We start from the raw sequence: 16763 nt of genomic DNA on the forward strand, positions 1-16763 counted from the left end.
ATTGTATGCAATAAGCAGTTGGTTTTTTGACTACAGTCTGCTTGACCCTGAAGGACAATGAATAGTGATTCAGCTCAAGAACTGTGTGGTAATTAGCACAAGGAGGTGCAAGGAGTTGAATCAGGTGGGTTAAATGAGGGGAAACCCAAAAATGTGCAGGTCTCCGGCCCCCCAGGACTGGAGTTTGACACCTCTGCCCTAGAGCAATTGGGGACCCAGCAGTGACCTCACTGGGGGCCCAGGGATTTGAACTGGTGAGCTTCTGATCTCAGGTACAGCATTATAATTACTGTGTGTGGTAGAAAATGTTAAATACCATCACCGGCATGCATTGTGGACGTGACTGAGTGGCGTGCATCACCGTGCAGCGTGCATCACCGTGCAGCGTGCACGGGCCGCTTCTGACAGCACACGCTGATGCTGGAAGCCACGCCCACCTTTAATGGCGAGCTGCAGGGAGACCCGGTCGCCGTCGCACACGCACTCGTACACGCCGACGTCCTCCTCCGTCACGTCGTGCACCATCAGGAGCCGCGTGCGGTCCACACTTATGCTCTCGTACTTCTTGCCCAGCTTCAACTCCCGGCCATCCCTCATCCAAACCACCTGGGTCAGCAGATGCAGAGAGAGACACAATCGGTATCCATTCCACCCACATGGTCTCCTTTCAATAAAGGAAAGTTCACCCAACTACTGAACAGGATATTTTTTAAACAACAGGAGTCTTTATTAATAGAGCATCAAAAATGCATTACAGAACAAAATGACTTAATGAAAGAACCACTATGGACCAAGTAGTGGGTGGGATTTCCTGTACAATTTGCCCAATCAACAAAGAGGACCGGGTGATTGACAGCACGTGATCCTTCCATCAAACATAACTTCCATCATTACTATTTCCAGGCACCAGCAGATATGCGCACCTGGACAGAGGCGTTTGAGACCTCTGCCTGCAGTTTGCCGGAGCTGTGCATACTGCAGCTGACAACCTCCATCTGCGCAGACTTGCTGGTGAACCTCGCTGGGGCAGCTGCAAGAAGAGGAACCTGCATCAAATTCTCCTGCCTACTGGTTACATTTTGCTACACTGCAGACCTTGTGCGATTACTCCTAAATTAAAATATCTTAAGAAAATATAAATCCTCGTAAGAAAATAACGAGAAATAAATGGCCAGTGTGCCAAACCTGGCCCCACCCCTTGCTCCCAGCTCACCCTTCACGCTGAGGACGCATGTCGTCTCTGAGCCTCCGCCCACAAACTTAAGCTCCGCCCCATTCAGCTCCGCCCCCACGTGATGGATGAGCAGCGTGTGCGTGCTCTTGGTGTGTGTGATGAGGTACTCAGTGCCGCTGCGCAGCACGCGCCCGTTCAGGCTCCAGCTGCCCGAGCACACCCCTGACATCGCCACCGTGAAGGAAGCCTCTTCACCTGCCACAACAGCGCCGCCCTGCAGGCCGGTGGTCACAAGTGCGCTGGGCTCTGGAGGGAGTAAGATACGTGGTTATGCAAAATCCCTGGGGTGTCTTTGCTAAGGGAAAACTATACCCATAGGCTACAAGCTTCTATGTGTAGGGTGGTGGTGCAGTGGTTAGCACGCCAACCTGAAACCTCTGCGACCTGAGTTCGAGTCTCTACCCTGACTCCATGTGTGTGGAATTTGCATGATCTTTCTGCGTCATTGTGGGGTTTCCTCAAGGTTCTCTGGTTCCCCCCACAATCCAAAAACATGCTAAGGTGAACTGAATGGCCTGTCTGGGGGACCCTGAGGACAGGGTTGAGGAGCACTGCGTTCAGCTAATGAGAAGAAACCCACACCCTGCTCTGGAGCCAAAACAAACCATGCCGGAGTGATGTCAAAGTGATGTGATTGGCTAATGAATAACTCAGACCCCATTTGTCATGCTGCTAAAGTAAATGCATGTTTATAGTAAATTGCAATTTTCATTTTTATACATTGTTCTAATTAAAAAGCTCCAGTAAATGAATAAAATTGATTTGTCTCTCAGCTTGTGTATCTGCAATTAAATAAATGATTATGTAAGTATCACCGCAAACTCCATGTTACAAAGTTAATGTGTGCGTTCGTGTTGCTCATTTAGTTACGGGAGAGCGGTCAGCAATATTACTGTTCAAGCGAATTATTTGCTCGCATTATGTTCTTACTTTATTAAAAGGTGTTAAACATGAATCCATGACAACTCCAAATAATTTAAGACATGACACTTCACGCTGTTGCGGGGCACAATGAAGAGGTGAGGGCAGTTTTTAAGTTGTAAGAAAATACAGCTTGGGTTTGAAGGGTATGTCAGAAATTAAAAGGTGTTTTTGGGACGTATCTGCTAAATTATCAGATTTAAGGCAATCTGTGCTGATCTGTGTGACTGTATAACAACACAATTTATATATAATTTATGACACAGGTTAAGCAATGCCTGTTTCTCAGTAATGCCTTCTAACTCGGAATAACATTTGGAATATCCTGTGCATTGTCAGATCAGGTCCGTATTAGTGAAAAAACAGAAAAGGCGTGCTGTTTGTTTACGTCACCCGACCCCACTCATGTCCGGCTCCAGTTACTATGCTCTATGCACAGTCGCACATCTTGATGTGTTTAATGCCTTTATAGTTTGGGGAGTGTCGTACACTCAGTGTTTCACACATGTAGAAATTTCACAAGTCACTATCAAGTCAGAGTTGAGTCAGAGTAAAAAATTCGGAAGTAAATTTAAAAGGGACTCGAGGGCGACTGCAGTCTGAGTAGAAAACTTGAGTCCCCATCTCTGATAGTTATACACCATATACCTCAATTCTTATACATTCAAATTATTCACGTGCATATATACATATATGTATTTTAAATTAGAAGCGAATTTAGAAAGCAATGTCAAAATATTGTTGATACAGACTACTCTACAGAGTAAAATATTGTACGACTGCTATAGAATGTGCAAAATGCCAGTATTACAATGCTTGTTATATAAAAAGAACATTTTCAGACCCACCTAGGAAGAAGGTTCCGGGTACCTCCAGGCTGGGACTCTGACCAAAGTCATTGACAGCGATGACACGGAACTGGTAGGCGGCCTCCTCGGGGAGGTCGCTGACCATGAACTGGGTGGAGGGTATGGCCCCCGCGGTGGTGCACCGGACCCATGACTGCGACCCCACTTTCCGGCGGTCCACCATGTAGCCGGCGATGGGCACGGGCCGGTCCGTCTCCGGGGGCGACCAGCACAGCATCAGTGAGAAGTTGGTCTTGTCCCGCACCACAGGGTTGACTGGAGGATCAGGTGGATGCTTTCTGGGGGCTGGGTGCAGGGAGAGAGAACCAAACGGGGGATTATTACTATTACAGCGTCAGAAAGCTGTGTGCACATTTCTCGATTCTAACATCAAACACTCGAGGAACTCCATTTCCCATTTACATATGCTGTTAGGGCGGAGTTCCCCAATTCCAGTCCTGGTTCCAGCTGGTTAAACTGCTAGCTTTAGGTTTTTCAATTCCATCTAATATTTTCTTTCTTTATTATAGAGGGGCATGGATACCCTGGCAGATTCAGGGGGCCCAGCACTTGACAGGGGTCCTTGAATATGTAAAATTGTACATATAAATTGGGTAGGAGAGCCCAAGGTGACATTTTGTCAGGGGGCCCATAATTTCTGGTTACACCCCTGCATACAGAGAAAAATCACTGACACCACGGCAATGAACGGTAACACCAGTCACTGGCATCTCACCCGTGACGGAGAAGCTGGTGGAGGTCTTGCAGTCTCCGGCCACGAAGGAGACCTCCCCAGAGTCCGCGGAGCAGCAGCTGCGCATGGTGAGGGTGTACTGCCGGCCCAGACAGGCCATGGAGATGCGGCCGTCCTCCTGGAGGCGTTCGCCGTCCCTTGTCCAGTAGGCAGGGTCGCAGGGCTTCTGCAGCTCCACGCAGAACAGGGCCGTGTCACTGACGGGGACCACCGTCCTCCGGGGCAGCTTCTTGGTGATGTTGCCTGAGAAACAAGAACCATCCCCTGTCTTCATAATGAAAACATTACCATCAAATTTATATATACAGCTCAAATGACAGTGGGCATCAAACTTTATGAAAAATGTAAGCAAGCAAAATGACCTAGTCTCCCATTTCACCATCACCGCCTTGATATTGATGCACCTGAATTATGATCAAGAAAGAAAGTAATGGATATCACAAACCACAGGAGCCCAACTGAGTGCTTTTATCCAGTGCAGAGATAAATCTAAACGCTGTGATTCCATTACTTGTCAGTAAACGAATCAGAGTAAAAATATCGGAGCATTTAATGTAAGGAGAATCTTTCTTCATTCTGATGTATCCTAGTTCCAGACTAGTTTGAAATGTTTGGCATTTTTTTTTGTTAGTGTATGCAGTAATATTAAAAATGGCCCTCCATCGAAAGCCCTACACATGGTGCGCCAAATCGCAGGTGGATCTAATCACGACGTGAAAAAAAGTTATTGCTAATTCTAATTCTAACTCCCAGAACGATGTAAACCAAAACACAAGACAAGAGATATATGTAGAGCTGTCACTATTACGCGATTAAACTCGATTAATCGATTATTAAAAGGCATCGATTAAAATTTTCCTTCTCGAATACTCGCCGATATGACGGAGGGTAGACGGCACATGCAGGGTGAGAGTCCAAATAAAGATCGAAAGTATCATTTGTGAGGAAGCACTTCACGTTAGAAGTGTTCGCGAATGCAGTCGTCCGTCAGTATTGCAAAGCAGAACTTGAATATCACCACAGCAGGACTGCAATGCAAATACATCTTAAAAGAAGACATTAAGGTTTGACGGACTCACCCAATAATGCGAGGTTTGCCATAGATAGATCCCATTTAGCCTCTGAGAGTAGCCTAGCCTTTGTCATCACTTCATTTATTTTGCTTATTGCGATTCATGTATGTCAAAATAATCACTGCTAAATTAAGGTTACCCCGTCGCTTAGCCACATCATCTTACATAATACGGTACATATAATATAATAACTAATTAACAATAACAGTTAACGTTTTGCATGTTTTGAATAGGGCTGAAGGAAACTAGAAAAACATCACATAGCTATATTTAGAAGTTGAAAAATAACTATATTTCCATACAGTAGAATGGCTTTTCGTGACCAGTTGTTTGCCTTTCTCCTCTTCAATAATTTTTTTTTGCTTAATTTCTCACAAATGCACCACACATTCAATGAATCAGTCCAATAGGACGAAAATTAAACGATTGTCTCGGAGATCGCATGCAGTGGCATGTAAACTTCAAGTAAAGCAGCAGCAGTAAACTTTAGAATGATTTTTTTAAACTTGTACTAGATCGTTTTGAAAAGGAATCATTAAAATAGCAAAACTTGCAAAGTTTGGTTTCCTGTGACTACGTAAATGTTTTAGTGCAATTTACGGATGGTTTGAACCCAGCGGACTATCGCATGAAATGCCATGTTGGTATTAACATCGCATGTCGTGCCAGCCTAGCGGTTCGGCGGTGCGCTGGGTAGCACTGTCACCACACACTGCCGCTTTGTGTGTGTGGGGTTTGCAGGCTCACCCTGCGTGCGGGCGTCTTTTCGGGAGATCCGGCAATTTCCTCAGTCTGTCCAAACACATTAACCTTAAATGAACTGGAGAGCCTAAACTGACCGTATATGTGACTGAGTGTGCACCCTGCATCGTGTGGTTGGTTCCTGCCTTGCACCAATTGCAATGTATATATTATATTAATTATATTATATCTAAATGATTACTCAATGAATCATCAGACTAATCGGTAGATTACTCGACTATGAAAATAATCGATAGTGACAATAAACATCTTAAATTTTCATGTTTGCAAAAAAAAAAAAAAAAGCTAAAATATGCCCCAAAAATATAGATTTCATGAGCTCTGCCGTCCCTCTTAGTACAAGACCTACAGCAGTTTAGGACTTGGCCTGAAGGCCTACAAAGATCTCCAGGTACCTGCAGACCTAAATAAGCAGCTTGGCACAGATTAGCCTCACCCAGCACGGTCAGCTCAGCCACGGTGCGGCTGCCCTCGTGCATCTCGCAGATGTAGACGGCATCGTCGTTGGTGGTGACGTTGTGGATGGTGAGGCTGCGCAAAATGCCCTGATCTTCCATGTGGTACTTGGAGCTGGCCTGCAGACGCGTCTCCTCCATGTACCAGCTGGCCTTCACGTTGGCCACCGGCACCTCGCACTGCAGCAGGGCCGACTCCTTCTCCCGCACCTCCACGTCCTGGAGCTTCTTCCGGAACGGCACCTTGGGTTCTGCAGGAGGCGTAGACGGAAGGGCAAAGGTCACGGAGATCCAATCGGCCCATCAGATCAATCGATAATACGAGTCTAGTTTTCCAACAAATGATTGGTCGGCAGACATTTTTGTCCATCCATGTCCCTCACCATTCATCTTAGAACATGAAGTTACATGAAGTTACTGTATCACGGTGCCCAGGCAAGATGCACCCTGGATGGGGTGCTAATCCATCACAGACACACACACTCAAACAGGTGTTAAGAGCAATTTAAAGACATCAGTTTTCTTAATGTCATTTTTTAATCATCTCAGGCTAGTGATGGTCAGCTAATGTCTAAGTCATACAAAAGAGAGACACTTGATAAGGGAAGCAGACATCACACACACACAGGTTTGTAATTATATCTATGTGGGTACCATGCATTCATTTCCATGGCCAAAACCTTAATCCCAACTATGACAAGCTTAACCCCTAACCCAGCCCTAACCTTAACCAACAGTAACCAAACAAAATACAAAATTTTTAAGATTTTAATTTTTTGATTGCGGTCACACTGAATTTCCCCTTGTGGAAACTGAATAGATGTCCCCACAAGGATTTTAATCACACTGTGGGGATATTTGTTCTTCACAATGTAATATATACATACCCCCCCCCACTCGCTCCTTTGCTTTTGGTATGAGCCTGGGCAACCATAGCTGGCCAAGACAAACAATTTTGTCATATCCGAGCACAAAATCACATTCCCCAGTGTTAATTCAGCGGTGCTACACAAAGGCAGCTTAGATTATGCTGGAATCTCTCGGTCATCATCGTCCGGAGGCCCCGCGATCGGCGGCCGCGCCCAGCTAATGGACACCATTCCCGCGCCCAGCGCCCGGCCTCGGGGCTCCTGGCTATCATCCCCATTTGGGAATCCTCACTGCGGCAGAAAATAGCTGTAATCTGACACCGCGGTGGCTTGATAGCTGCCTGACCAAACACATGCCGGACAGAGGGCCAGGTTTCTTTCAAGCTGAAACGGCACATAATCATATGAAAGAAGACAGGAGCCAGGCAAGCAGGCAGAGATCATTGCTCTTCAACTGAACACGTGTAAAGTCTAACCTTGCTGATCCGACCGATTCATCTGTTGATTTCATTGTACGAAATTTCATTAGAATTCTTTACGGGATCAAGACTCAACACTGTACACAATCTGACCGTGCACACACTGTGCAAAATGAAAGACACTGACTAACAGTGACATCCAGCACAAGTTTAGACAGGTGACCGTGTCACTGTGTTCCTGGAAAAAGATCACCAAGCGTTTGTGAGTGATGAGCATGAAGTTATATGTCCCATAAGATCGAGCATCACTCCCCATACGCCAAAGCATATTAATGGTACGACAAAGGTCAGTTAGTACTACTTTAGGCAGTGTGTAGCTCAGAGTGTTAGGCATCAGTGCCTGTGTCTCCAGTGTTGAGATCCCATGGCCAGCAGTGTAATCATATCTCTGGTGGGCACTTGAGCAAGGCATTTAACCCCAACTGTGCCAGGAAAGTGGGCTGACTCTGTTCTCTGACCCTAAGCTATCCTCATTTGTATGTCACTCTGGACAAAAGTGTCTGCTAAATGAATGACCAAAGGGACTAATTGCTCTTGGCCTTGTACTACGGTTCTGTTAGGGAGGAACGGCTATTAAAATAGAGAGAAAAGAAGCTTACCTTTGACAATAACAAGCACCGCGCTGTAGGTCTGTCCGGCCAGGTTAGAGGCATTGCAGGTGTACAGGCCATTGTCACTCTGCTTGCAATACAGGATCTTCAGGATGAAGTTCTCGGCTTGGTCCTCGTACATCACGTGCCGGCGCCCCTCTGGGATGTTGTCCCTGTCCTTGCACCAGATGATGTGCGGTTTCGGGTGCCCGGTGACGAAGCAGCTCAGCTTGGCGTGCTTGCCCTCCGTCACTGTGCAGGTGCGAGTGAACACGCCTTTGGGCAGCTTGACGGCCAGGGCGGCGACGTGGTCATGGTCCTGGGCGAGGCTGAGGCCCAGGGTACTGAGCCCCTCGGGGGTCCGGGAGGCCAAGGAAGACGAGGAAGACGATAAGGTGGAATCCAGAGTGCGGTAGATGGAGATGTCCTTGCGCATCTCTTCCTTGCGCTTCTGTAGATGTGATAGGAGGGAGGTGCTTTTATCGGCGTTGAGCAGCTGCCGGTCCTGAAGCTCCACCACCAGGGCCGCTGCCACGTGGGCCCGACCCACCGAGTTCTGGGCTCGGCAGGTGTAGGTGCCGCTGTCCATGTTGCGCACACACTGGATCTTCAGGGTGCTGCCCTCGCCGTCCGAGACGATCTTGACACGGTTGGACTCGCCAAGGTAGCGCCCGTCCTTCTCCCATTCGAAGGTGGGGTCAGGGTAGGCTGCCACCCGACACTGGAAGGTGGTGTCCTCGCCAAGGCCCACCCGCGTAGACGAAGGCCTCACCAGGAACACGGGCGCCTGCTCCGCCATCTCAGACGGCAAAGCCACCTTTAGCGTGACGGCGGCGTAGGCCTCCCCAACGCTGTTTTTGGCCCGGCACATGTATTGGCCGCTGTCCTGTAGAGCGAGGTCATAGATGGTCAGGCGGTAGACATCTCCGTCCTCCACCGTCTTGAAGCGTCCCCCAGAGGACAGCTGCAGTTTGTCCTTCTCCCAGGTCACCAGTGGCACTGGGTTGCCCACGATGGTGCAGCTCAGCGTCGCATCGCGTCCAACGCAAACGGAGAAGGCTTTGGGCCGCGTGAGGAACCGCGGAGCCCCGCCGAACAGAGCCTGGTCCATCTGTACATCCTGGTTGGGAGAAACAAAGCTTTTGTTGAGTGATTAAAAGACTTGATGGCCACAAGTATGACGATGGAGACATTTTTAAGTCATGGGTTCAAAGACCTTAAAACAACTGTGATACAATCCTAACGTAAGGATTGTGTGTGCATGTCTTGAAAGTGATTAACCCGAAACTAAGCAAAGTGTTACCCCAGTATCTATGTATACCATTTGTAGTCCCTATCTGTAGAGTCTCTGGATCTGGAAGATACGTATATGAATACTGAGTAAGAGACTAGTGCAGTGGTTTTTCATATGGGACATATATAACTCAATCAGTTGGGTTTGTTTATATAAAAAGTCAAATGTCTGTATTAGAAGGCTATTAAAAGAAAAACACTGGCAACAAGATCCAATAACTTCTACGCAGGTTGACATTTACCTTTGACCTTTCTCGGCTATAAACACCACTGACCCAAAGTACAGGGAGCAGGTCGCGTAAGCGGGAACACAGGCGCAAACAACTTTGTCGGAGGAGTGGGAAGGGAGAATGCAAGCAGCAGGAGCTCGAGCGTGTCACCCACGGATTTGCCAAAACTCTCCTCATTCATGACTCTTTGGGCTCCAAATGTGAAAGGGGTCGGTGTTTCCGTCAGTGCAAAGTGTAACGTGACACACATGAGCCGGGGATTAGCGCCGTTCAAAATGAACGGGACATTCCATTAAGTCGAATCCAGTGAGTGGCATAGGTCGTCAGCTGCAGACAACTCAGCTGGATGTGACAAACCCACTGGACACACTGCATGCCAGCTCAGCAGTGCACATCCTTCAGGAAGCCCTTACTGCTGAATTACTTATTCTCCTCCAGACTACATCAGTTTAAAATATGGTTGGTTATTATTGTTATAGACAAATCCAAAAGCCACCCAAAACTCCACAGCACCACTACAGTAACAAATTACAATACATATATATATACACACACACAATTCTGCCAGTTGCTGGAAATTCATTTAGGTTTTGTATCAGTCTCAAGCTGGAAGATGCAATCATTCAAATTACTTATCATTATTATAAGTTTAAAAATTAATGAATGCAAATCTGTACTGCAGTGTGTTTCACTGCAGCAAACAACCTACAGCCCTAGACAACAATGGATTACTAATACTCTTGCTTTTCAACTGACAGGGGTTTGTTGCAGAACTTCGGCGCTGCACTGGAGAAAGACCGTTCACCAACCGTTCTTACGAAGAAATTTGTTCTTAAACCCCAGGTATGCAGTATTTTTTTTACAAAGATTCTGACATTCCCCAATGTTTTCTTATCTGAATTTCTTCTTAGCTAAGAACAGAATCTATGCACACTCAAGACCATTCATACGCACATTTGAGTAATGATAGTCTGTTCAAAATAATTGGTTATAGCAGTTTTGTTCATTCTACAGTTCATAAAATGATAGAATTTTAATAATTTATAAAAGTAAAATATAAAAATTATTTTCATGGTGGTAACAGCGATCATGCGGATTATAAATAGGTCAGAATCTTCGTATAAAAAAGTGCGCACGTGGGGTTTAAGAAGGTGAATTGGTGAATGAGGCCCAATGTTCATGTGTTTATCACAAATGAAAGAAACGATAGGTTTCTCTCACCACTTCACCGAATTTCATGCCACATGATCTCATCTTATCAAACTGTTCTCCAGGAAACACATAATGGTGGTCATTCTCCCAGGTCTGCAAGTCAGAACTGCAGGCAATATTTTTCCAGCCTCATCCTATTCAGCAGCAACAAAAGCAAAGACAGTCCATTCAGGGACACCTTCTGTACACAGTTACCCTGCAGATGGAAAAGACTAGGAAACTACTTTCAACCACTCTATTATACAATTCTGACTTTTTTGCTGATTATCTAGTAATATCAGGTTATTGGAAAGGTAACAGAAAAGACAGAAAATGTTCATCAAATTATTTACCTGCATGGCCAATGTGAATAAAATTAGTTACATTCAAATGACAACAGCCGCTAAGTGATGATGGAATTAAGATCAGAAAAAAAATGCTGTTTCCATTTGCAATGTATTCAAATAATTTTAAATGAATTATAGAATGATTCCCCAAAATATTTTTCCCTGGTGATTTCCTCCATAATTATTACCTGAATGCACAGATCCTCTGGGAATCTGTACGATGCTGTTGTGAAATGTGTGAAATGTACAGTTGCCGTTATTCTGCTTTATTAATCACAGTGGTACCCAGTGAATTCAGTACGTCTTACCAAACCGCCTTGTGGATTTTTAATTCATACCTATTAATAAACTCTGAAGACGTTCCTCAAAATGCAGCTTAGTCTAGCATGCACGCATTTACAAACTATATCGGAAAAACACTTCAGTATCTGATAGAGGAAACCAGTTTTAATAACATTTATAACACCGAGCGCCACAAGTACTAGTAACGATGGGTGTTTAGTCTGGCGGCTTAGCAATGAAAATATAGTCAGGTTACCAGTGTCCGAGGTGATTTTACTAAATATTACGACCATCAGTGACTCATTCCTAGGGTTTAGCAGGTCCAAATAGCGCTTCTTTTTCTGAGTAACCAAACCTGCCCAAAGGCAGCGGTGCTGCAGTGAAATGTGTCCCCCGCAAAAGCGTAATTTAAAAAGATTACGTTTTAATGGTAAAGGATTTTTGAAAAGGATTTATAAGTAAATAAATAAATAAAGGTGTGGAAAGGGTGTTAAAACAGAGAAAGGCAGTCATTTAGGGATTTAAAAATACCTGCTATGCACACAGCCATTTAATATGTGTTACATTGCGTCTCATATCTGTCTCCCCTTTGTCTTGTCCGCAGGTGTAACAAACAAACGGACTTGTGGGGTTAAGGCAGTGACGTCGGGGACTCGATCCTTAATTACAGTCAGCCGGGTACAGTGTAATTATCGTATAATAAAGTTTTTTATCATTATTATTATATTGGCTAAATTTAAAGAGCGATCAGTGGATGTGATCCCCACGCAAACTCTCCTGTAGTTTTTCTCATATCTAATAATCAATATTGTTCAAAGCTTGTAGAAAAGTTAGGGCCTACTTCTAAAGTCAAGCTGGGCGGGCTACATTCTTGATGTTATGCAGTTACTGCGGATGGGTTATTATTTTGCAAATTATAAAACCAATGTGTACTATTACTATATAGCCAATGTTGAAAGATTTAAGTTAACTCGCCATTTTTTACTATATACTTGCTGTATGCGGCAAACTATTGATCTTCGTCTTACATTGCCAATCATTCATGACAGAGTGAGTGGAGTTAAAAGGGAGCGGTAAAACCGTAAGGATGTACCTTTCGAGTGACATTTACAGTCTTTGTCACCTCATTCCTCTGAGCTTGGTGTCCCAAAAATAACTTCAGCTGTCCAGAACCATCTCACGGTATTGCCATTTGTAGAAGCAGACTGAGATCAGTCGTTTGATATGGCACCCACAAGAGATTATATATATAATATAATATATATATATATATATTGATAAATAAAATACAGGGGCCGCTTGACAAAACATTCATGGTTACATAAGGCCATTTATTACCGGGAATAAATCAGTCGCATAGACAGAATACCCAGTCAAAACCAAACATCGCGATGTCAAAATAAAAACCTTTTAATTCCATATTGAAAGCGGGTAATTGTTAAAATCACATTTAGAATCTAGCACGTTGCAGATTTTATTTTTAAGAAGAAGCATGCACGATTGAATGAAAAGATTAAGTGACTAAAAAGAGACACTTAAAAAGTTTTTTTTTAATGCGAAAACCACTGTTTATATTCATATATGTATTTTTTAAACTGCTACATTAGTAATGATAGGAATGAAGTACTTACCGCGTTTAGTTCAGCTTTTCACGAGTAAAACAGACGCCTTGTCCTCGGTAAAGAAGTTGATGAGAAGTTCCGCAGTCACATGCATGTATCCATGGTTTGCTTCACTCCGTACAAATCCCCGCGGAATTTCGTAGAAATCAGGTATATTTCCACAAGAAAAAAAAAATAATCAAGCGTCTTACACTATGCAATATCCCCCAGTCCCCTGTAGCGGGCTGACTAGGGTATTTCCTTTTTTCAGTACTGCATGATGTCAAATAGCTGACGTTCCTTTTTCAGTGCAGCCTCTTTTCCAAAATAGCCGTATCATTTGCTGCAGATAGACTTACCGTGTTCTCAGTGGGTTTAAAGCAACCCCTGCACACACCGCCAATGTATGGGGGGCTCACAAAAATCCTGATACACTGCAGCAAAAAAATCTTAGACTATTTAGTTGAGCATCAAGCTCAAATCCAGTAAAAGCTGGACTTATATATTCATGACATGTCAGCAGAAGTAATCTGGGTTTCGGTTTAACGGAACCGTGCGGTAATTTTACAACTGAGTTCCAACTGGTCCTGAAAAGGCAGTAAATGTCCTTAATTCTCCATTGCGAGAGAAAAAGGAATATTAAGAGTAACGCATGTGAGCATTACGTGGGCATGCATCATTGCGGCGCCGCTGTGCCAGGCGCTCCTGGGGAGCCCGGGTTCTGTACAGCACCAGTGCTTGGGAAGCCAGCCAGCTAATTATCCGGAATGCGCCGTTTTCACTTTCCTTGGCAAGCCCAGCTGCAGCTATCCCGCCCCAGCACAGGCACCCACTGCAGCCGTCTCCGGTACACCAGTGAATGAGTCCCGTACGTAGCAGTGAAATCAACTCCCAGCGGACTGGGATTCCCAGTAAACGGTGACAAACGACCTTCTCTTTCGAGTTTCATTAGCAGAACTGAGCACTACATGCTTAGACGGGTGAGGCGGTTGTAAAAAGTAAAGTAAAAAGTGAAAAAAGTAGAATCCTCACAGTTATAATTTCACCCCATGGCCCTTAATGAACAAACGAGTTTAAACATCGTTAAGAAAGTTCGAACATTTTCTCAATCATTAATCGAATACTACAGTTTAATACTATCCACTCATAGCCTATAACGACTTTCCAATATACCAGTGTGTTATCAATACAGATACTTTATTAAATAAATCCTAAAATAGTGGAAATTGTACTGTACTTAACTTTTAGGTAAAAGTTTCTCTCATTACCGTATTCAAACACTGTCAACCATGTGTACTTAATGGTTGCTACGTGCGATTACAGGACACGGGGTAGCATAAATTATGGTTTACAACACATCAGCAGTCAGTAAAGCATCCGTCCGCGCCTGCCACGGCGTCGCAGGGCTCCACGTGTCGCTGTAACATAGCGCGCAAAGCACATGTCTGCGGCCTGTGTTCCGTGGGCGTGCCGATGTCATTTCTGCGCTGTGAACACATTACCGTGCATCCATCGTCGCTGCAAATTGCTGCATTTAATTTCTCAGCTGACGTTTCTATGCAGCGCCACGTGCGATCTTCAGTCATACGGCTGAATATGTGCTGAGATCTGAAGTACCTTTCCCATACTTCTGTTAGGACAGATGAAGATCTTCTCACTTTCTTTGCCATGATTGTTTATACGCTTCATCTGTCCACCACATACTTAGCAGTTGCTTTAAAAAGTCAGCGACAGCTGTAATAACATGACAGCATTGCACTTGAAGTTATTAATCTCTGTATTTAAGTCGCTGCTACCATCCGATGGCAAAAACATAGGCGCCCAAACCACTTTTTGTTGCCTTGAACATACATCACTGTACCTGCCGTGGTTACCAACACGGTACAAACCCATCCCACAATGCACTGCCCTTTTTGTCTGGTCTCCATGTCAAAGCCTCGAGGAGGAACATCCCACTTAGGTGTCTTATCCCCTTTACATTTGGAAGCATGAATACATGCCACTCATTTGGGTTTCTTTCCACAATCCTCAGACTGGATAAGAGAATCGATCCTTTGAAGTAAGCACACAGAATTGGTTATGAATTGCTTCAGCCAACTTAATTCTGTTGTGATGGGTTGGTGCCCCATCCGGGGTTGTGCCCTGCCTTGTGCCCATAGCCTGCAGGTTAGGCTCCAGACCCCCTGCAACTCTGAATAGGACAAGCGGTTACAGAAAATGGGTGGATGGATGGAAATGAATTTTGTCTCAGGAAAGAAATACACAAAGAATGGATAGAGGGAGAAAGGTAAGGAAGGGCTCAAGGGAACACGACTGGCTGCATTTCTGTTCCCCGGAAAGCCGTCACAACCATCTCCAAGTAAACAATGGCGTTGGGCAAACTGACTAAACGCTCGCTTTTGGAAACTCCAGTAGCAGCAGTTCCCACTCGAGCACCCCTCATATGCTTTTCCTGGCTTCGCTTGACAGACAGTGGCAGCCCGCAGAGGCAAAGCGCGGTGAAACCCTATCACTGGGGTAATTCCGCTGTTATGCGCAGCCGGTGTTACGTGGCAGGAAGAGAGATCGCCGAAGACCAAGGCATGACCAACTCACCGTCTTTTGTGTATGTGTCGGGTCAGGGGCGGGTGGGTTTGCCAGTGCCAGTAAAGGGTGGAATGTGCCAACTGGCTGTGTATTCAGTTCACTGTAGACTTAGGCAAAAATTTAAGAGGCTAACCATTTTTTTACTTTCCCCTTTAAGACTAAAGAGCCGACGTGGAATCCCATACAAAGGCCGTGGGTATATAAGTAACACACATTGGCCATGATTAAAATGCAAGTGTGTGTGACTATTAGGTTAAGTCTGTTGACAGGACTCCTACCAGTACTGTGGACTGAGAGGGTATTGTCAGGGCCACACACAGACTTTGCTTGGCCCCTGAAAAATTCTACCTAATGTCCCCCCCTCCGCTTCTCCAAACCAAAGCTACCATTATCCAATTATCGACCCCCAGTGTCTAGGACTCTATAAAGAGAAAGAGGAAGACTTTCAGTCAGTCTTGGATATTATATATATTTTGTTGGCACCGTATCAATGCACCACAAACATTACAGGACTACATTTAGCACTGCATGTGTGCATCCATCTCTTTGGGTGAAAGGTCATTGAATGAATTAACCAATGGGATGATTTAGTCGTGCGTACAAGTATTTGCATGTGTCTGAGGTCTTGGAGGACACTGGAATTCTGTTGGTTGGATTTTCCAAGGTGTCCCTCGCAAAAAATCCACCCAGTCCAGCCTTAGCCAGACCGAAGCTAAGGGTTACATAATCTGCTAATTCTATAGCATCAATGGGCAGTCAATCTTACCGTTTGATCACAAGACAGACGAAAAGGAAGAGGCCAGATTTAAAACACCATCACGTCACAAGCTGCACGATCAGTCTGGGAGAAAATGGCAACTCCATGGCAACATGAAAGGAGATAGGAAAGTGGGGGGATGGTGGCTGTAATTCATCTCTAAGTCTCCTGGAGAACATTCAACAGTCATCAGATGCCCCCAGTGCATAAACATCTCCAGCTACAAGCGGGGAAGAGGGGTTACTTGTAAACAATGCCAAAGGATGACGTCAATCAGAGGGCAGGCTGTTCTGATTGGGCGTGCTGGGCAGAGGCTGGCTGACCCGCTGGAGGACATCGGTTGTGGGCTGTAAGAGACTTTTAATGTGATAGATTGAAGCTAATAGAACTCAGTTGGCCCAGAGGACACTAGACAAATAACCTCAAACTCAGAGCCACTTCACAATATTTCTTGCAGCAATACCTTTAAAAATGTGCATTTCCAACTGTGG

The 16763-nt window shown here is 45.0% G+C and overlaps 1 protein-coding gene across 25 annotated transcripts in view; it reads right to left on the bottom strand.

Moving 5' to 3' along the window:
• The window catches only part of obscnb (obscurin, cytoskeletal calmodulin and titin-interacting RhoGEF b), a 91580-nt gene extending 78326 nt beyond the window's left edge, over positions 1-13254 (bottom strand). For 10 of the 25 annotated variants that reach the window (XM_072711199.1, XM_072711204.1, XM_072711198.1 and 7 more), the window contains exons 1-8: positions 12960-13252; positions 7995-9105; positions 6029-6298; positions 3740-4000; positions 3004-3309; positions 1214-1480; positions 924-1030; positions 438-606 (exon numbers count right to left, since the gene is read on the bottom strand). In XM_072711199.1, coding sequence (XP_072567300.1) covers positions 438-606; positions 924-1030; positions 1214-1480; positions 3004-3309; positions 3740-4000; positions 6029-6298; positions 7995-9096 — 2482 coding nt within the window. In that variant the 5' untranslated portion in view covers positions 9097-9105; positions 12960-13252. Of the gene's footprint in view, positions 1-437; positions 607-923; positions 1031-1213; positions 1481-3003; positions 3310-3739; positions 4001-6028; positions 6299-7994; positions 9106-12959 lie in introns of all 25 variants that reach the window. The other 15 variants (XM_072711197.1, XM_072711189.1, XM_072711195.1 and 12 more) reach the window with 8 other exon arrangements.
• Between the last annotated feature and the right edge of the window lie 3509 nt (positions 13255-16763).

Source organism: Paramormyrops kingsleyae, chromosome 4, assembly GCF_048594095.1.
Source record: "Paramormyrops kingsleyae isolate MSU_618 chromosome 4, PKINGS_0.4, whole genome shotgun sequence".
In the NCBI taxonomy this organism is placed as follows: domain Eukaryota; kingdom Metazoa; phylum Chordata; class Actinopteri; order Osteoglossiformes; family Mormyridae; genus Paramormyrops; species Paramormyrops kingsleyae.